Source organism: Erpetoichthys calabaricus, chromosome 17 (genome assembly GCF_900747795.2).
Source record: "Erpetoichthys calabaricus chromosome 17, fErpCal1.3, whole genome shotgun sequence".
NCBI classification, from domain to species: Eukaryota; Metazoa; Chordata; class Cladistia; order Polypteriformes; family Polypteridae; genus Erpetoichthys; species Erpetoichthys calabaricus.
Window position 1 is genome coordinate 63,900,978 of NC_041410.2, and position 22,681 is coordinate 63,923,658.

Sequence of the window (22,681 nt, forward strand, 5' to 3'; positions counted from 1 at the left end):
GTATCGTCACTCTTACAAAACACTTAGAATTGTATTATATTATGGTCACCTGACCCTAGTGGTTCAATCACTTCTACACCCTCAATTCTGTCTTGATTATTATAAAATACTAAATCCAGACAAGCCCCCGTGTTGGTGCTTTAACATACTGTGTTAAAAAACATTCACTGATTACTTCTAAAAACTCTTGTGCTCCTCCATCTGCAAGGTTATCCCAGTTAATATCTGGATAATTAAAGTCCCCCATGGCTGTAATATCCCTGTAAACTTGCCTTTTTGATATTACTAAAAAGAAATTACTGTCTGTATTGGGTGGTCTATAACACACTCCTAAAATAAGACCTCAGTCCCTAATATTTTCCAGGCGAAGCCACATGTTCTCACTAAGATGGGGCTCATCGTCCAACTGAAGAGGACTTGCATTTAAATTCTGTTTGGCATAAACAGCAACCCCACCTCCTTTTTTGTTCTGTTTATCCTTCCTAAAAAATGTGTATCCCTCTACGTTACACTCATCTCCATCTTTGTTATTTATCCAGGTTTCCGTTATTGCTATAATATCATAATTATCCTCTGCTACATACAAATACAACTCACTTGCCTTAGTTTTGATACTTCTAGCATTAAGGCAAGCTGTTTTTAATGTGTTACTCCTTCTGCATTTAAATGTTGGCTTAGAATTTACATTACTACGCATTTTTATTTCTACACCATTGTTTGTTCATCCATGTATAGATCTAAACCTGGCCTGTCCTAAACTCCCTGCCCCTCATTCCCTAGTTTAAACAATCCTCAACTAACCTACTCATACACCTCCCCAATACATTGGTGCCCCTCCAGTTCAGATGTAACCTGTCACGGCGGAACAGGTACCATCTGCCCCAAAAGGAATCCCAGTACCTCATTAACCTATACCCTTCTACCCTGCACCAAGATTTGAGCCACACATTAAGCCTTCTAATCTCCTCAATCTTACCTGGACTGGCGTGCGGCACAAGTCAGAACTTCAGAGAAGACTACCTTGTCAGTTCTGCTCCTCAGCTTGGCACCTAACTCTTTGAATTTGGATCGCAGAACTGACAGACTACCCTTATGTATATCATTTGTTCCAACATAGACAATGAAAACTGGATCAGCCCCCGCTCTGGCCAAGAGCCTATCCACCCTTCCAGGGAGGTCCCCCACCTGTGCACCCGGAAGGCAACACACCGTGTGAGACTCTCTGTTTCTGGAGCACACCTGCGCTTCAATCCCCCTACTGATTGAGTCCCTAACTATCACTACCTCTATCTTTCTGGGAACTGGTTTTGAGGTGGCCTGTTGGGGCTCCTCATCCCTGCCTACCACCTCAAAATCATTAGAGACACCATCCAAGTCCGCAAGGACATGATAACAGTTTGCCTCTTCTAATTCTGGGGTTGATGCCAGTGTGCACCCTTTACCTTACGCCTTGTGACCATGACCCACCTATTTCTACCTGTCTGGTCTGGAATCTCCTCCCGCACCACCTTGGGGGTGCACACTAACTTTCTAAAGGACACCTGGACCAATTTTCTACTACAACGCAGGCCAGCCAACTCCTCCTCCAGTTCAGTGACCCTGAGCTCAAGGTGCTGGATCAGCTGGCATCTCCTGCAGAAGTAGCCCTCATAGACAACTGGCTCCTCCAAACCATCATCTAAAATGTCCAAAATCCAACAGGACTTGCATGGCAATGGCCTCATTATTAAAATTTGCTTTAGGAATATAAAAACTGCCTTGACTTTTTTTTTCTTAAAATTATACGATTTAACTTAAATGGTAACATTAAGAACTGCTACAGCTATTTTACACCTTGTCCCCTTAAGCTCCTGTACTGTTCTTCCTCTCAGCTGCCTGCTGTTTGTCCTTCTATGAGGTTAGCTTTACTTTTTTCGGTGTGTTCTCCTAACTTTGCTCTCCTCTTATTCCTTACTTAAAAGCTCTTCACTCGCACTGTTTGTATTATCCCGTATTAATGAACCCTTACACAGTCGCGCTTAACTGTTCTACCTCTGCACCGCTAAGAACTGTTCAATCTAAAATAAACAAATAAATAAAACTTTAGTACCTTATCTCCTCCTACATACAGCCCCTTGTGCCTGATAAGTGTCTTTAACTCTGGCCGCTTACCTGCTCACCACTGAGCTTTCCCCTTTACTGCTTTGAAGTCAACCACTGCCCTTTTTTTTCTTTTCTTTTAAATTAAGGAATCACTGCTATGATTTGGTTATTTGCTTGCAAATGCCGATATCAGTTATTGCTGCTTTCTACCCTGCCTCCTCGATGCTAGTTCACATACAGATAACAAGAACAAGTACACCTGAGTAAATTCAGAAAATAGTCAAACTATTTGTCACTTGGTGGTGAGATTTTTTTGCATTGTGAAACTTTATTCTGGTCAAAAATGTACGCCTTGCAATATTTGCTTTTACTACTCAAACTGTGCTTAATTGCACAATGACACCTTTAAAACAAACATATGCAAGTATAATATATATATATATATATTTGTAATAAAACTAGAAGCAGTTTGTTGTAATTTTCAGTAGGATGTTGTTTTAATCTCTACTGCTTGGGCTCTGACATAAAGTATTTTACATGTAAGCCTGTAAAAGTGCTTGAGTCTCAAATTACATGACCTCTGGTACAAAAATGTTTGTTTTGAGCTTTATAGGAATATTGTGTGCTTTATTTTTTCTGGCATGAAGTCTCATATCTTTTGCTGATAAATTGCTAATGGTGTTTTGAACTCTCACTCAGTACAGAAAGATTCTATCAACTTATTTCAAATGAAAGCCATTCATTTGAGCCATTTTACAAAAAAAAGGTTTCTGCAATATTTAGATTTTTTTTCACATGTAGAACATGATGGATCATTTTGGAATATTTTTGGAAAATATAGAATATTCATGAAGACATTAAATATCTTATTTTATCTCCTGTATTTGCTAATGTTTTATGGTGCAATTTTTGCACAATTCTGTTATTCTCGAAGACATACATACAAGCAAGCAGCTTTTGGCAACTTAAATTACCCACCCACACAAATGCATATATCCATCCATCCATTTTCCAACCCGCTAAATCCGAACACAGGGTCACGGGGGTCTGCTGGAGCCAATCCCAGCCAACACAGGGCACAAGGCAGGAACCAATCCCGGGCAGGGTGCCAACCCACCGCAGGACACACACAAACACACTCACACACCAAGCACACACTAGGGCCAATTTAGAATCGCCAATCCACCTAACCTGCATGTCTTTGGACTGTGGGAGGAAACCGGAGCGCCCGGAGGAAACCCACGCAGACACGGGGAGAACATGCAAACTCCACGCAGGGAGGACCTGGGAAGCGAACCCAGGTCCCCAGGTCTCCCAACTGCGAGGCAGCAGTGCTACCCACTGCGCCACCGTGCCGCCCCAAATGCATATATACTGTATTTAATTATCAAGGCTAAGCTGAGCTAAAAACAAAGGACATATTTAGAATAGATTTTAATTCTTTCATTATTCTTTCAATCTGATTTCTAAAGGTATTATATAGATGCAGTATAGCATAAGTGATGGTTTTCACTCCTCCTAAAGTTCTGTGTTTTCAAAGCTTAAACTTAACGTAATTAAAACACTCTGGGAATCATTAATATAAAATGTATGATAGAAATGAAACTTTCCAAAAGTGCTCGGACACCTCTCTAAATTTATATCAAATGAAATCTTTGAGATAATACATTTTTACATGAAGTAAGCAAAATAAAATCTGTATTTTTGAACTCTCTAAATAAAATATGATTCCTATCTTTTCTAATCTCAAACCTTATTGGTTATGCTGCTGCTTTCTATAGAGCACAAAAATGTAAGCTTTAATGTTCATCATATAGGAATGGAAATTAAAAGAAAAAAGTAAGTTTGGTAATTTTGATATTGAAAATATTTTATCAGAATCATGGCATGCACTTGTTTGGCATGGGGAACTTGTGTTCCTAAATTACGCGTTGTTTATAAATGGGGGGATAAAAGCATCTCCTCAAAGGCTTATAATGCTAGTCCTAGGGGGCACCAGGGGGAACTTAAAACAAAAACCTTTAAGCGTACAAAATATGTCCACATTGATGATTAAAATATTTTCAGGATTTGATTGATGCCTTTAGATTGCACACCTGTATTTACACCTTCATTTATGAGTAGTGCACTTGTAAAGGTCATTGAAATAGTGGTTTGACCATTTGAGTGATGATTTTTATGGTTAATTTTTTTTTTCTCTTAACATCAGGTTTATGCATCCGTTATCATTAATTAAGCAGAGAAATTACCATAAAACTGAAAACCATCCATTAAAGAAAATGTGACTCTGAAAGAATAAAATTGGCCCCTCAATCGTATTAACAACAATAACATGTATCTGCATTGTAGATTTTCAGACAAAAGTGTAGCTCTGAGTTCTTCACAAATAGCACAAGAGTTATAAATTAAAAGATAGAGACTACAGATGAGCAAATAAAAACTACAATAAAAGTGGATGAGTGTTTCCACCATGCGGTTTTTTAATTGTAAGAGCCAGAGTCCTGTTGCTATTGTCAGTTGGTCAGGGATGAGAGGTATACAGATACTCCATCTGCCAGGATGCTGGAGATAATAAACCTCTAGAGCTTCAAGTTTAAAAGACTGCCATTCCACCTCATCCCACCTGCTTCCCCCACTAAAGGGAATTGTATAATATGTGAATGTCATAAAATTACTCATTACTATTATGATGTACCATCCAAAGATGATTTAATGCTGCAGACCCCTCAGTAGTTCGGACCATCCACATTCTTCCCAACATCAAAGGCAGCTACAGGGTATTTTGATCAAAACTAGAAAAAGGCAACAAAGAAAAGTAGTGGTTAGTGACTAAAGCAAATTTCAGGGTTATGATATTACAGCACTTATAGTCTACTAGATATGACAGAGAAAAAGAGATTGCAAAAAGGCAAAATAAAGAAACAGGTCTTATAGAAGTTTTTTGAAATGCTGCATGGCTTTAGAACAGCATATCTGTATTTAGTAAAGCATTCCAAATTTTTGATGAATAGCAAAGCTCTGTCTAACCAGTTCCTTTATGTTCCAGAATAATAAGATGACCAGTATTAGAGAGCCAAAGTGTTATGCCTTATGTAAGGAAAAGATGTCTTAAATTGAAGAAACTTTAACCAAAACCAAAGTTGTAAGCAAAGATCTAACTCAGTGTTTGTCACAATCAAGGAATTTACTCTGGTTAGCTGCTAATCAAAGAACTCTAGTAAGGAAAACCAAAGGAAAAGTCTGAAGTCAGAAATCTAAAGTACTGAAACACAAGCATACAAAAGATTTGTTTAGTCAGGTAATTTGCAAACTCAGATATGGATTGATTATCACTGGAGATGCTTGAAAAAAATCAAACTTCTACAATGTTATTTAAATGACAGAATGCAGTCTTAGTAATATATTGGGTGTATTAGTTTGAAGTTTAGTTCATAATAGCAGAGAGATTTTTTTACTTCTGACTTGATTTGTAAGGTCAGATGATCAAGTTTATTTCTAACGCCTTTACTTTTTTTGTTTTTGCCTAATATTTTGTCCTTGTTTATTTTAATACTAACCTGTGCCTCCTAATGTTGGGTCACCTGGTGCTATAGAAAAGTAAAAGCTGTGTGTCATCTGCATAGTTGTGGTAGTTCACCTTGTGTTTTGAGATAATCTGGCCTAACAGGAGTATGTAGATTGAGAATAGCAGTAGGCCCAAAATTGATCCCTGAAGCACACCATATACAGGTCCTGAGTTTTTCATCAATGCAGTGCAATTCACGTTTTGCCATCTTGGATCTCTCTCTGTGTCTCTCCATCTGGATCCTACTATTATTCAAGATATTAAGCATTTTTCTGACATAGTGAATGGTATTGTAAACATACATAAACCTGGCTGATATACCTTGTCTTTGAAGTTGCTGCAGCTGTATTCTGGGAGTTATTTCCCACAGCCGTAAGACCTGCTGATACTTAAACTGCCACATGTTATTGTTGTCTGATAACCTGCCAGCCCTCTATTTGACGCTCATTGCTGCCATAAAATGTACACTTTAGCTATATGGGCACACCAAAAAATTGCAGCAGAGCCTGTGCAGAGCGGTCTCTACATCGGCACTCTGCCTCCTTGGCATTAGATGGTTGCAGGAAAGAAGAGCCACCAAGAACATCATCCACGTTGCAGAAAAAGCATCAAGGGGGTTGTGGGTCAAGTGGGGTAATCCATGGTGTAGCATGCTACTTGGACAGAAGCTGGGGACTGTTCACCCCCAGCTATGTCAATCTGGTGAGGGTGTCTGATGATCTAAGACCCGAAACACCTTATGATCCTGGGTTCATCACTTATGATGTGTCCAAGTTGCATCACTTGGTGTTTGGAGAAACGACATTGCAGATCTGTAAGAGAGGTATGTAGAGAAAGAAATTGGATCATGAAGGAAAAAGGTTTTATAACCTGAGTAACCGTGGGAGTTCTGTATGTCTGTGAGGCTTGATTCACTAGTTTAAGCATCAACTTCATCAGATAAGTCAGATGCTCATCATTTGCTTTGTGTTAGTCAGATTTATGGCACATGAAAGAGTGACAACATTTGCCTTCCAGATGTTTATTTTATGGATATAAATCATTGAACTGAGGCTTATTGTAGCTGCCCCAAAGGGGAGATCAAACCATGATCTCAACTAGAAGCAGAAGGTTCAAGCAAGAATTTAATATGTGGCATCTTTATTGCTGTTTCTTAATTTATTATGAATTAATAATGTAGTAAAATTCATGTTGAGGCATTCAGATTCTAAGTCATACACTATGCTGATACTGCTTCAAAAGTATGCTCCATGATTCATTTACAATTTGAAGCAGTATGCCAAATTAACTAAAATACTGGACTATAATAATACTAATAATACATTTTATTTATATAGCACCTTTCCCATGGTCAAGGTGCTTCACAGAGTCTTAGAAAAAAAAAAAACAGCAGGGTATATGTAACATTGGATACAAATGTTTCCTGAATAGAACAATGAAACAGATAACAAAGCATTAAATAGAATAAAGAACAATAAACCAGAGTAAAATACTAAATTCAATACTAAAAGAAAAACTTAAATAACCTAATTTGTGATATAACAGACACACATATTATCCTGAGCACCTGGACAGAGAGGTAAATTGAAAGAAAGGGCAGAATGTTAAGTTAAGTAAAAGCCTTACTAAATAGATGAGTTTTAAGTTGTGTTTTAAAAGAATGAATAGAGTCAGCTGATGTAATTAATTTAGGGATGTCATTCCAAAGTCTGGGTGCTATGGAGCTGAAGGCCCTTTCACCCATAGAGTGCAGGTTAGTGTGAGGCACAACAAGATTACCAGAATCAGAGGACCTTAGTAGGCGAACAGGAGCATAGTGATTTAGAAGGTCACTGATGTAGTCCGTTGCAAGGCCATTTAAAGCTTTGTAGGTTATTAATAGAATTTTATATTCAATCCTGTAAGACACAGGGAGCCAATGAAGGCGAAGCAGGATGGGTGTGATGTGCTCACTGTTGCTGGTTCGAGTAAGGACTCTTGCAGCAGAGATTTGAATCAACTGGAGCTGTGATATAAGATTAGAAGGGGCACTTGCCAGCAGCGAGTTACAATAATCGATGCGGGATGTGATAAAAGCATGGTCAAGTTTCTCAGCATTAGAAAAGGAGAGGAATGAGTGAACATGGGACATGTTATGGAGGTGAAAGTAAGAAAGTTTCTTAATGTGGTTTATGTGGGCGGAATAAGAAAGGGAGGAATCAAAAATGACACCAAGATTCCTTGCATCAGAAGAAGGTCTGATGAGATCACCGTCAAGAGTAACTAAAAAATGGGTAAACCAACTACTGGTAAATCCAGTTGACTGTTTGAATTGTACAGGATTCTTGAACATATCTAGGCAGGCCTCGGGTTATAGTGGTCTCAAATTTGCACCAACCAACAGATACGACCAAACACATTAAATATTTAAATTTTTCTTTTGAACTGAATTTCAATTCATTTGCAACTAGTGACTTTAGTTTTTATTTATATTAGAAGCAAGCTAGTTTTGATGTTTATGTATATGCAACAGGTTTCTCTAACACTGAGATGTAGTATGATGTGTACTTAATCAACAATTTGTGTCATCCACTTTGTGCTTTTCGTTTATATACATTTTACAGATGTCAGTTAGTGTTGGATTTTTGTGGTATCAGTATGTGTTTTGTGATTTAAAGTTCAATAATGTGACATGGCATGGTTAGTGCCGATGGTCACTACATGTGATTATAATTCTGATAAAACCCCCAGTGTTTTTGATTTACAAGAAATATGCAAGAGAATGTCTATGCAACAAACTAGAGCAAATAGGACTGTTGCTCAACAAACTTACAGTTAGGCAGAAGCTGTATCTGTCAGAACACACATAAGGAAGGAGTTGTAAGAGCATGGGCTCATGCATACAGAAATCCAGCACACAGCACTTAATACTATTCTGTGCAATGGAAGATCATAAATAACTAAATAAAAATCACCATAGGCGCAAACACTCAATAATGGTTGTTCTTTATCACAGCTTACCACTGCATGCACCGGTGATCAGCAGGCATTTGATTATTTGCCAGTATTACTGTTCATATTATGTGAAAACCATAAAGCAAGTGCATCCTCAAGGCTGGAATTTTAAAAACCTAAAACAAACTTAAAAACTGCTTTTTCTAGCATCATAGTGACATTTATGAAGAAAAATACTTATTCTGTTTACCTCACACACCCTCTCCCTTTATCAGATTTACCACATTTGTCCTTCTCGGCATGGCTTGCCCATCTTCCTTATGTGACCCTCTCCATACCTCATAGCAGATGTCCTGCAGGTCATACAGATTTCTGTAATACTTCATTTAAATTGTCCAGTTTCCTGTCTAAGAGCCATCTTAAAGATTTTGTTTACTCAGTGTTTTGATCTTTGATCTCAGTCTGGGAACTACTTGTGACTGATGGACCTTTTATTTTCAGGGAGACAAAGGTGGTGAGCGGGTATTGCAGAAGAAGTGGACCACATTCTTAAAGGCCCATCTTTTGTGTTCCCTATCTAATGATGGCTTCCCCTTCAACATTATCCAGGATATGTTTGTATTAACACCAGGAGAAGAGAACTGGAAGCAAACAATCTTCTATGGAGTTTTTACCTCCCAGTGGTAGGTGACAATGGAGTTTAAGTGTTAGAACTATACCAGAGTGCTTTACTTTTGCTTAATTTGTTCAGGTGAAGGTTATAAATTGAAAATGCATAGTCCTTGCATAAATCCTATAAGGTTCTGTCGATTGGCTGTGAGAAAAAGGGATTAGCTCACAATATTTTGGAAATGTGAAACTGTGCTGGAATGTCATCACAAGACCATTTAATTTGTCATCTCCTGCAACTGCTAGTCTTGTAATTTTACATCCTCAGGTAACAAGAAGCTGTATAATATGACACCAGCTTCTGTGTCTATGCTGATGGCCACATGCATTGAGAATTGTTCTTCTATAGTCTGTACATTTTGTTCAGTCAGTGCATACCTACCTGTTTGCAGAAATAGACATTTATGTAGGTTTAAATTATTGAGCCAATGAGCAGCGCTTGCATAGAAACACATAATTGACAATGAGAGTGATTTTTCCCTTGCTTACATAACCCCTGTCATATTGATCGTGTTATGTAAATTAACCATTTGTCACCACCATGGTTGTCCAAAGCTGTATGTGGACATATCCAGCTGAGCAATGTCAGTCCGAATTACAGAGGAATTCACCACATAGCTTTAGAGGTTGATTTGTTGATATTTTGCTCAATTAATGATGTTAGTGTTTCCGGTAAAATATATTTATGGTCAATAAAGGGGCCTTGTCAACAATTTGAGAGTAAAGGGGAAGATGGCCGCTAGCAAATGGATAATGAACACCTTTCCAGACAGACTAGCAATTAGGCAGCTAACCAAAAGACAATGCTTTTTTATGAGGTCACAGTCTGCATATGGCTAGTTTGGGGATGGCTTTTAACATTTGTGAAAGTATAGTGGGTGTAACAGTTGAGTGCTTTTACCTGCTAGTGTAGATTGAAAAAATTTCTAAAGACAGTTATTTGAAGATGATACAATAGAGTGATTATCAGTAATTCAGCCCCATCTCAAACCTATACTCAGATCAAACAATCCAGCCTTCTAAAGTTGTAGAGCAGAAATAAAGACTAAGTGACTGTAAAGAATTACAGTGATAGGAGTTGCTTCATATTGATGATTTAGCCATTAAAACTGGTGAAGCAATTCTTCTTTATCTCCTCCTCACAGGTACACAGGTGCAGCTAGCAGCTCTGCTGTATGTTCTTTTTCAATGGACCAAGTGGAAAATGCCTTCAATGGTCGATACCGTGAAGTGAACCGTGAAACTCAACAGTGGTATACCTATAATCATCCTGTGCCAGAACCAAGACCTGGAGCTGTGAGTATTGACAAGTATGAAAAAGAGGGTATCACTCTTGACCATTAACACTAGAACTGCCAGAGTCTACGAAAAACTTGTAGATCCGTCCCACCTTAAATCACTTCACACTTCTCCATCACCATCTTTTGTCCTGTAAATGTATTGATAAGCAGCAAGCAGCCTACTATCACATCCCCCACTGCCACACAGTTTTCTCACCTCAAATCTGTTTACCTGCGTGTCAGTTGCTTGGAGTTGTATAGAGTGAGAAGTCGAGCAAAATGACACCTTTTATAAATACTATATCATTATTTGGAACACATGCATTTCATATGTGTTCCGTGTCTACAACGATCTATGTAAACACATTGTTAAAACAGGAACGTTTTTTTCATGTTTTAGTAATAATTGACAAAATGTAGACATGAAGTTTATAATGTGTGAAGCCTGAAGTCCAAATATTAAAGAAACACTTTTACAAAAGGTACAAATATAACGGAACAAGTGCGCTTTTATTCAAAAATATAACTGCAGAAAAAGAACCCGCGTTAGGGTGACACGCATTTAATTAACTACGACCGCTTCCGTGGCGCAATGGTATCAGCTGTTGACTGGTAATCAAAACTTCACAGATTTAATCCCCAACGAGTCCATTTTCAGAAGTGAGCTGCTAGTATTCTTACTATTTTAGAATAAAAACATACATTTAATTCCAGTCTGTAACAGCCGGTGTAAATATATGATACTTGTAAAGATTAGCTTTGTTTTTTTGTTTTTTTTTATTCAGTTTCATTCTCTCAGTCGTGTTCAAGATTCCACCCTACAACCCAACCACCACCCCAACCCCCCACCCCCAATCTGACACTGTTGTTTTCACATAAAGACGCGCTGTAGCTCTGCAGTCTACTTGTGACTTTACGCTGTAGGAAGTAAGTAAATACACCAAGGTAAATAAGTAAATAACATTCGATCTGGCACTTATATACAAAGTACAGCGACGGCAGCTTCCACCTGCAGCTATAGACTCTTCAGTTCGCAAGCGACTCTCCAAGCTAGTGTTTACATCTGGATGGTATACAGTTAAGTCCATAAATATTTGGACAGAGACAACTTTTTTCTAATTTTGGTTCTGTACATTACCACAATGAATTTTAAATGAAACAACTCAGATGCAGTTGAAGTGCAGACTTTCAGCTTTAATTCAGTGGGGTGAACAAAACGATTGCATAAAAATGTGAGGCAACTAAAGCATTTTTTTAACACTATCCCTTCATTTCAGGGGCTCAAAAGTAATTGGACAATTGACTCAAAGGCTATTTCATGGGCAGGTGTGGGCAAGTCTGTCGTTATGTCATTATCAATTAAGCAGATAAAAGGCCTGGAGTTGATTTGAGGTGTGGTGCTTGCATGTGGAAGATTTTGCTGTGAACAGACAACATGCGGTCAAAGGAGCTCTCCATGCAGGTGAAAGAAGCCATCCTTAAGCTGCGAAAGCAGAAAAAACCCATCCGAGAAATTGCTACAATATTACGAGTGGCAAAATCTACAGTTTGGTACATCCTGAGAAAGAAAGCAAGCACTGGTGAACTCAGCAACGCAAAAAGACCTGGACGTCCACGGAAGACAACAGTGGTGGATGATCGCAGAATCATTTCCATGGTGAAGAGAAACCCCTTCCCAACAGCCAACCAAGTGAACAACACTCTCCAGGGGGTAGGCGTATCGATATTCAAGTCTACCATAAAGACAAGACTGCATGAAAGTAAATACAGAGGGTGCACTGCAAGGTGCAAGCCACTCATAAGCCTCAAGAATAGAAAGGCTAGATTGGACTTTGCTAAAGAACATCTAAAAAATCCACCACAGTTCTGGAAAGACATTCTTTGGACAGATGAAACCAAGATCAACCTCTACTAGAATGATGGCAAGAAAAAAAGTATGGAGAAGGCGTGGAACAGCTCATTATCCAAAGCATACCACATCATCTGTAAAACACGGTGGAGGCAGTGTGATGGCTTGGGTGTGCATGGCTGCCAGTGGCACTGGGACACTAGTGTTTATTGATGATGTGACACAGGACAGAAGTAGCCGAATGAATTCTGAGGTGTTCAGAGACATACTATCTGCTCAAATCCAGCTAAATGCAGTCAAATTGATTGGGTGGCATTTCATGATACAGATGGACAATGACCCAAAATATATAGCCAAAGCAACCCAGTAGTTTATTGAAGCAAAGAAGTAGAAAATTCTTGAATGGCCATGTCAGTCACCTGATATTAACCCAATTGAGAATGCCTTTCACTTGTTGAAGACTAAACTTCAGACAGAAAGGGCCACAAACAAACAGCAACAGAAAGCCGCTGCAGTAAAGGCTTGGCAGAGCATTAAAAAGGAGGAAACCCAGCATCTGGTGATGTCCATGAGTTCAAGACTTCAGGCTGTCATTGCCAGCAAAGGGTTTTCAACCAAGTATTAGAAATGAACATTTTATTTCCAGTTATTTAATTTGTCCAATTACTTTTGAGCCCCTGAAATGAAGGGATTGTGTTAAAAAAATGCTTTAGTTGCCTCACATTTTTATGCAATCGTTTTGTTCACCCCACTGAATTAAAGCTGAAAGTCTGCACTTCAACTGCATTTGAGCTGTTTCATTTAAAATTCATTGTGGTAATGTACAGAACCAAAATTATAAAAAAAGTTGTCTCTGTCCAAATATTTATGGACCTAACTGTATGTGCCCTAAAAAGAAGTCTGACTACATTCTCGTATCAATGCTTGCGAACTGAAGTGTCTGCGTGCACTTTTCGTGGCACTACACGTGTATTTTTTGAACATGCCCGTGTCGCTCAAACACGGGAAGCTCTGCAGTGTACTTGTGACTTTACGCTGTAGGAAGTAACTAAATTCAAATAAATAACATTCGATCTGGCTTTTATGTAAGTAACATATAAATGTTGATGTACAAGTATAACAAAACAAGTGCACTTTTATTCAAGACTATAACCGAAGAAAAAAGAAAGCAAGTTACAGTAGGCGGTTGATACGACAGCTTGTGTGGTGCAATGCTAAGAACTGCTGATTTCCGTTCTGTGCTATATAAAATCATCCCATTCAAATATTAACAGTTCCCACACACCCAAGGACCGTCCTTCCTACATTTACGACATGTGTACTTGTTGCAGTGTACACACCACTTTGTGCTATGGTTCCTATTACACTGAATGAGCACCTGGCACTGTACTTTCTTCCCTGGGGAAGCTGAGGTCTTAGAACTGAAGCTTGTTGATGCTGCATCATCTTTTCTTTTTCCATCGCCTCTCCTTGCTCAAAAAATACACGTGTAATGCCACGGTAAACGTTCACGCAGACACTTCAGTTCTCAAGCATTGGTACAAGAATGCAGTCAGACTTATTTTTAGGGCACATACATCGTTGAGATTTAAACACTAGCTTGGAGAGTTGCTTGCGAACTGAAGAGTCTATAGCTGCAGGTAGAAGCTGCTGTTGCTGTACTTTGTATATAAGAGCCAGATTGAATGTTATTTACTTATTTACCTTGGTTTATTTGTTTATTTACTTACTTTCTACAGCGTAAAGTCACAAGTAGACTGCAGAGCTACAGCGCATCTTTATGTGAAAACAGCAGTGTCAGATGTGGGGGGGAGGGGTAGGATGGAATCGTGAACGCAACTGAGAGAATGAAAAAGAACAAAGCTAATCTTTACAAGTATCATATATTTACACCAGCTGTTGCAGACTGAAATCAAATGTATATTTTTATTCTAAAATAGTAAGAATACTAGCACCTCACTTCTCAAAATACATTTGTCAAGGATTGAACCCGTGAAGTTTTGATTACCAGTCAACAGCTGATACCATTGCGCCATGGAAGCGGTCGTAGTTGATTAAATGCGTGTCACCCTAATGCGGTTTCTTTTTCTGCAGTTATATTTTTGAATAAAAGCGCACTTGTTCTGTTATATTTGTACCTTTTGTGAAAGTGTTTCTTTGATATTTGGACTTCAGGTTTCACACATTATAAACTTCATGTCTACATTTTGTCAATTATTACTAAAACATGAAAAAAACGTTTCTGTTTTAACGATGTGTTTACATAGATAGTTGTAGACACGGAACACACATGAAATGTATGTGTTCCAAATAACGATATAGTATTTATAAAAGATGTCATTTTACTTGACTTCTCACTCTATGCAACTCCAAGCAACTGACACGCAGGTAAACAGATTTGAGGTGAGAAAACTGTGCGGCGGTGGGGGATGTGATAGTAGGCTGCTTGCTGCTTATCAACACATTTACAGGACAAAGGACGCTGATGGAGAAGTGTGAAGTGATTTAAGGTGGGACGGATCTACGAGTTTTTTCGTAGGCTCTGGTAATTCTAGTGTTAACACAATGTACCTTGTGTATGTGTCAATTCCTTACTTTTCTCTTTAAGATTTCATTCTTATTAAACTTCTTCAATCAATGAACACCCTGCAGGGGTGAATACTGTCACTTTACCCTTTGCAATTCAAGTTAATTTAGATGGCTGTCTCATCTACTGGTTTAAACTTCAACAGCATGGTAACCAGCAGTAGACTAGGAAGCATCCTCACATTCACATAGGTCAGCTCCAGAACAGAGGAGGGTCTACTGTTTTGAAGAAGCTTGATCTCACAACCAAAATTTGTTTAAAGATCAGTTCCCTGGAACTTTTCAGCCTATTGCATGAGATTGTAATCTGTCACCAACTTCTTTTGTCAAGGTCACATTTTTACAAATATGCACTACTAATGCTTGTTACACTGCTGGCATCTCACGTCATACCCACTCTTCAGCGTTCTAGTGGCAGTTATACAAAACATCTTCAAGCTAAGCACAACTGAGCTCCACGTATCTCTTGAAGTTAAAGCATTCCTGTTGTGAACGCTGGTGTTCTTGATCTTGTCCAAACCGTCTTGGTAGATTTTGGATAGTTACTTCTCTGGCCATTCCCATTATACCAATGTGCCTGTGTTGACACTAATAGAAGCAAAAGGCATAAAACAAAATATCTCTGAGGATCTCATGGTATCCAAGCTTATCTATCACTCACAGACTTTGATTCTATGAGGAAATATGGAAAATACTGGAAATGAATTGATTACAGTGGTGAAAAGATAGATAGATAGATAGATAGATAGATAGATAGATAGATAGATAGATAGATAGATAGATAGATAGATAGATAGATAGATAGATAGATACTTTATTAATCCCCAAGAGGAAATTCACATACTCCAGCAGCAGCATACTAATAAAAACAATATTTAATAAAGAGCAATAAATACGCAGTGCAAGTTAAAAAACAATGCAAGGTGGAGAGTGCAAGGCAGTTGTAATAGACTATAATCTTGTATAGTATTAACATTTAGCCCAAACCCCAGGTGGAATTGAAGAATCGCATAGTGTTGGGGAGGAATGATCTCCTCAGGCTGTCAGTGGAGCAGGACAGTGACAGCAGTCTGTCGCTGAAGCTGCTCCTCTGTCTGAAGATGATACTGTTCAGTGAATGCAGTGGATTCTCCATGATTGACAGGAGTCTGCTCAGCACCCGTCGCTCTGCCACGGATGTGAAACTGTCCAGCTCCATGCCTACAATAGAGCCTGCCTTCCTCATCAGTTTGTCCAGGCGTGAGGCGTCCCTCTTCTTTATGCTGCCTCCCCAGCACACCACCGCGTAGAAGAGGGCGCTCACCACAACTGTCTGATAGAACATCTGCAGCATCTTATTACAGATGTTGAAGGACGCCAGCCTTTTAAGGAAGTATAGTCGGCTCTTTCCTCTCTTGCACAGAGCATCAGTATTGGCAGTCCAGTCCAATTTATCAACCAGCTATAAGAAAAAGGTAGAAATATAAAGTCGTACACGGAGCTGCTGGAAAGGCTGCCACTCACGGCGGCGCCTACCATTTCTACTAATAAAATGGTGTACAAGTTAAGGAATCAGAATGTGCAAAGAACAGCAAGCAAAACATAATGAAAAAGATAGTGAATTTCAGTAGACACAAAAACAAAAGTGCAGTGAGCTTGAAGGCACCTGGGATGATATTGAGCCACAAAGTTAAAAGGCGGAGTGAGTGTGTAAATAAAGCACTGAATGATTTGAAAAGAAGATTGAACCTCAGCATGTATCCTCTGTTTAATGTCTGACAAGCGTAATTTTAATAGCCTGTCAGGAAGCTGTCACTGATTTGTTTTCTACATCACTTTAAAGTCATGTAACAGATTATGATTTCTCCAGCCTTTGCAAATTGGCTTATTTTAGCAAGAATATTCTAATTTTCATTTTATTTTTTATTTTTTTTCTTATCCCATCAGTGTATTAATAATGATGCAAGAGAGAGAAACATAGCCTCATCACTTCAAATGCCAGACAAGGTGCTCAACTTCATGAAGGATCATTTTCTAATGGATACTGTCATTAAAAGCCTACCACTGCTTGTGAAGAGAAATACACGGTACACGCAGATTGTGGTGGACAGAGTCAAGGGGCCTCACAAACATTATGATGTTTTATTTATTGGCACAGGTAAGGTTAGGATAATTTTCACATGGACTGGACACATCACATACATAAATAATGCTTCATGTGCCATCTTGTGGTAACAGTTAATCTCCAAATATTTCTCTGACTTTTGGCAGATGATGGAAAAATTCACAAATCAATTAACGTGGACTCACAGATGTACATCATTGAGGAAATACAGCTCTTCAGTGAATCTGTGCAGACCATCGAGCTGGACTCTCAAAAGGTACAAACAGTAAATATTATCTAAGCACACTGGTCATCATATTTGGGCCAGTATATTCATAGTCTGGATCTTTCTTTAGACTACACAGTACAATACAGTATAACTTCTTTTTGTATAGCACTCTTCACTAAGATTAGATATTATGGTCTAGCCCTGGAACCATTGTGCAGACCGGCCACAACTTAGAGCTTACATTGATTATTCTATTGTCATTACCTTTGTTAAATTATTAGTTTGCCATGTACTTTTGTCCAGTTAGTACATGTCTGTACTACTATTAGGTATGCCCTGTGCAATTAGATATAGGAAAAGTACTGTTCACTCAACATGTATCAACCCAGCTGTTCCACCGAAATTCAGTTGCTTTTTGTTGTTTGCTCTCATTTGGCATTTTTGTAGAGAATAAATGAAAAAAAGGTTTTAAATGCAGAAAAAACAAAATGATATACTGTAGCTAAAACTTTTAACTGATCTTGAATCGTGTCTCTGTTTGGCTTCATGTTGAACTGTTCTTCATATCCTTAGGGCATGCTGTATGTGTCCTCTTACTCAGGAGTGGCTCAAGTGCCTGTAGCTAACTGCAGTAACTATCAGAACTGTGGAGAGTGCATACTGGCAAGGGACCCATACTGTGCCTGGACTGGAAAGAAATGCAAAGACATTCGACACGTTTCACCTGAGAGGTGAGTAAGTGGTGAAAGTGCAAAGGGTAGAATAACTGGGACCAGTAATGTCAGTATATCTAATACGTTAATTAGAGTCCAACACAGGGGGCAGCAATATCTGTATATCTGTAAAAAATGCAAATATTAAGTCTTATTATAATAATAAAATTAGCTTTTTGGCAACCAGTCAGCGTGTGAGGGCCAGGATAATATCACTTAAACCAGCAGAGAGAGAGAGACAGACATTCCCACAGATGGAACAATGCTAAAGTAAGCATTACTGCAGAAATTTCTGTACCTAGAAAAAAAAATCGTGGTAATCGTCTTTGGCATATCAATGGTATAATATAGCAAGAGAAAAAAAAAGTCAAACATGCTACTCAGTTTGTCCTCTGCCTAGTATATACATTTCTAAATATTGGTAATACCTGTATCAGGATAAATAAAATATATCCTCAAAGGAACTCTCTGCTTTCCATATGTATTGCTCTGTGAGGTAATTTCATTAATGGAATAGCATAACTATTCATAAATATCCTTTACATCTTGCTGTTAATTGTCATTTTTTCGTAATATGTCCATTTTAACCTTGCAGCCACTGGCAACAGGACATTGTAAATGCAGACACTAATATGATTTGTGATGTTCAGCCTAGGAGGGGCAAAGGTTAGTATTCAGCCTATCTTCTATATCTAACATATGTACTGTTGCCTTCACATGCAACGCACCAGCTTAATAATTAGGAGTTGGGAAAATGTTCCCAGAGTCTTTTGCTGAACAATGGTTTACCCATGTTCTTAAGATCAACGATGAAGATACAAGAATAATGAGGTGTCTTTATTCTGTTTCAACAGGTGGCTTTGAGTGCCTCAGGTTTATACTTCCTCCCAACACATTTAAGGTTCTTCCTTGCTATCTGAGATCCAACCTCGCAAAACGGTTATGGGTTTACAATGCAAGTGCAAATAACTCAACTTACAGTAGTCCTGATGGGGGCCTGGTAGTGGTGGCCAGTGTGAATGGACAAGAAACTTATGAATGTTGGTCAATTGAAAATAACTTTCAGCAATTACTAGCAAACTACTGTGTGGAGACTGAGAAGTCCCTAGAGGTTTTGACAACAGACAGACCTAAAACTCCAGCAACATTAGAAAAGACCTACATTCTCCCAAGCAATGAACATTCAGCACAGACTGAAGTGAGGACCTATTGGAATGAGCTTCTAATCGTTTGTATCCTGTTGGGAGCCACCATTATAAGTTTTTCTCTCTTCTTCATCTACTGGCACAGGTCAAGTATGAAAACTTTTCTAAAAGAAGGAGAATGCTCCAATATGCAACAGAAGAAACCGAGGATTGTGATTCCTGGCGAAAGCCTTCCACTTAATGGGAGTGTTGTACCTGCTTCCAGTTCAGACCACAAGGGCTATCAGACGTTGAATGACAATTACATATGTAGTACACCAACACATGAGAATCCAGATAATGGAAAAAGTTTTTCTGAAAAGAGACCCTTGAATCTGAAAGAGAGTCATGTTGAAATATCTCCTTCCTGCCCTAGGCCCAGAGTACGACTTGGGTCAGAAATTAAAGATTCTATAGTGTGAAGGGAGGGAGAGACTGCATTCATTGACTTTTATTTTTGTTCTTTTTCTTTTTAATGTATGAGATAAGACTAAGCCTTTACACTCATGACCACCTTTGAATTGAGAGGCTGTGAAAATGAACTACTGCAGCAGGTCACGTGTGTCCTTTGTCTTCCTGGCATTAAAAGCCTCGAGCAGCTATCTGAATGAGTTCGTAGAGACATTTATTGACGGCAGAGGTCTTATTAGTCTCACTTAAGTGGGAAGCTCAAAATCTTCTTGTCATTGGTCGCTTCAATTCCATGTAATATTTGAACATGACACTGCTTTTTTGGCAAGATTATTTTGTATGGAAACACATTCTTTTGGGCAAGTGGACCATTATAGTATGCCATTTGGAAGAAAGGTGCACTGTATTGACGACTCCGGCCTGTTGGGTTCAGCATGGAGATTTTTTTTTTTTTTTTTTTTTGTGAGAAGTTAACATTGTCGAACAAATTAAAAGGAAGCTGGACTCCTGAAAATAAGCTGTTCCTGCTAATTTCAACAAAATCCTCCTGTTTATAATAGTGACTGTCTGCATTTCCTTGACATTGCGTCCCCATGGTCAGACAATCACAAGAATGCAAAATGAAGGGGCAGCTAGTAGGCAGATGTTCCTTTAAGGTGTAACATGAGTAGTTTCAGCAACCACTTCTGAAACAAGAAACGACAAAGAAAAATAAAACAACCAGCATTAAGAAAGCTACTATGCAAAAATGAACAACGGATCAGCACTGAGGTTGTAGGTTTGGTGGTGGCCTCATTCACATTGTGACTGTACTTGGAATGACTTAAGAATCTCACAGTACTTTGTGTGGGTGGAATTCAGAGAAGGCACACTGATGAGATGCTGTGCTGGCAGTGACTGAGAACCATTTTGGATCCTCCTCCCACTGAGATAGATTGCACTGCAAAGATTCAGTTTTGACGTTAAACCTCAGAAGCCTGAAATGTGTTGGCCATATGAGTGTGTCTTGTATCTTGCGGCGCACTTTGCAGAAACTGAAAAACTGCAAAAACTACACCCCAGCTTGACTGAAGCAGAACATGACTACAGCTACCAACATTCCCTCTACTGGAAAAGGCTGAGAGCTCATTATGAGTGTCTAGCCTCTTGTGACTTGCATGTCAGATACATTTTTGAAGTAGCAAAGTGAACAAATAAATGTTATTTTTTTAACCAAAATTAATGTATATTGTGCCAAAAAGAAATAATTTGTGTAAAGTTTCACTGTTGTGCTTAAATACAGACTGTCGACTTCAGGAGACATTTTGCAGTTTTGGAAAGAGATGTTAGGCAGGTATGTAATGTAGTGACGTGAAAGCCTGACTGTTGTGGGAGAGTAGAACATTTTAACAAAGACATCAGAGTAGTCTTAAACTTGGAAGGTTAACTTACTTCTGATCCTATGTACCAACTGAATGCCTTTAAAACAGGCATCAAATTCCAGAAGATACTGGGGTTCTGCTAAAAGCAATGCTTGAACTGCTCTTTAAGGAATTTTTAATCAGTAATATTTACTTCTACTGCAGATACACAAATCTAGAGTACTTTCGTTTTGCTTTATAAACTAAAAACTTATTGCATTAGATTGGTATAATAAAATATAGGCAACAAATAATGCATAAGGTATTCATAATTTCAGCATCTGATGACATTACCAATGAGTTAAATTCACAAGCAAACAGACCTACACATACTGAATTTATTACACAGAAGTTTGACACCAAAGTCAGCCAGAAGATTACTTGTCCTGTGAAAGAATGTTGCCCACCCAATTTTAAAACCAGTTATAGTTAATCTGATATATATATATATTTATAATATATATATATATATATATATATATATATATATATATATATATATATATATGATTGTATTTTATCTTTTAATATATTTATCAGTTGCCATCAGAGTGCAGAATGTTCACTCCAGCACAAACTATGTAGCAGTTTACTGGTTTACAATTGACGTGGTTCTGATCTCAGACTAATGAATCGGAATTTAGCCGCTGTTGTCTGTCAGAACACACCTGACTGTTAAAATGCTGTGGCTTTTTGAGAGGTGTCTTATTATCCATTAATACTGCCTACAAGTACTTCTTTGAGAACTAGACAGACTATCAAACTCGATATAATGTGAAAAAGTTAAGGATACTCCGTAGCTATTAAAGATAAGAGCTACTTTGCCAAGTTTGGCCTTGTAATTGAAGTATGGAGGTTGCAGGGCTCTTTGTATATATAATATGCGTACCTGTTTTATGTGTTGCAATATGAAACTTAGAATCCAGACATGCACTGCCACGCAGCTCTTGCTTTAAAATAATTATATGATGATGATATCTGCATGTTGCTGCTTAAATACAAATAGTTTATTTTGCACACGCTATCCTTAGCTGAGGTGTGTGTCTGTGTGTTTGTGTTTGATTGGAACAACTCGCTTTTTTGTCTAATGTCAAATTTCAGTCATTGGGATCACAAGGTGTTGACGAGTGTTGGAGGACTAAGAGCACACAACAAGCCGAGTGTGTGCTCACAACTGCATGTTCACACGCTCAGGATGACCAGTACTAGGAAGATCCCTGCTTGTTAAACAGATGCTGGTAGCTTTGAGTACAGTCAAAGCCATGAAATGTGCATCTTGAACAGTGGATCATAGTCCGGCTTTTAGGGTTAGTAGTGTGCTCGATGTCTTCTGCATGGCGCACCACACCTTGTGCAACACTGTCATGTGTGTTTGAGTTTGAATTTTGCCACTTAACTGCTAATTTAATTCAAGAACATGCACATCATGAAGTGCTGGATATTTAAACAGTAGAACTAAATAGCAGAGCATATTCTCCCAGTTAGAAAAGGAAGACTTGTAGACTGGTGCAGTAAAAGAGCGGCATTGGAGTACAGCTACTGAAATCATCGAGGACATCCAAAGTTTGCTTTTTATGTAAAGACCAGACAAAGGTCTGAGTCTCCTGCAAATTTGTTAATACAATCAGCATTAGCCAAACAAGTGCGAGTGACATCCCAAGATGCAGTGGGACGAGTCTGATTGGACAGGATGTGA

At 38.6% G+C, this 22,681-nt stretch overlaps 1 protein-coding gene across 2 annotated transcripts in view; it reads left to right on the forward strand.

Annotated features, from left to right (window-relative positions):
* The window catches only part of sema4ba (sema domain, immunoglobulin domain (Ig), transmembrane domain (TM) and short cytoplasmic domain, (semaphorin) 4Ba), a 262,802-nt gene extending 241,824 nt beyond the window's left edge, over positions 1–20,978 (forward strand). For both annotated transcript variants that reach the window (XM_051920216.1, XM_051920215.1), the window contains exons 9-15: positions 9,083–9,264; positions 10,396–10,546; positions 16,892–17,102; positions 17,216–17,325; positions 17,851–18,008; positions 18,586–18,656; positions 18,845–20,978. In XM_051920216.1, the coding sequence (XP_051776176.1) occupies positions 9,083–9,264; positions 10,396–10,546; positions 16,892–17,102; positions 17,216–17,325; positions 17,851–18,008; positions 18,586–18,656; positions 18,845–19,596 (1,635 nt within the window). In that variant the 3' untranslated portion in view covers positions 19,597–20,978. The remainder of the gene's footprint in view (positions 1–9,082; positions 9,265–10,395; positions 10,547–16,891; positions 17,103–17,215; positions 17,326–17,850; positions 18,009–18,585; positions 18,657–18,844) is intronic.
* Positions 20,979–22,681: the final 1,703 nt, after the last annotated feature.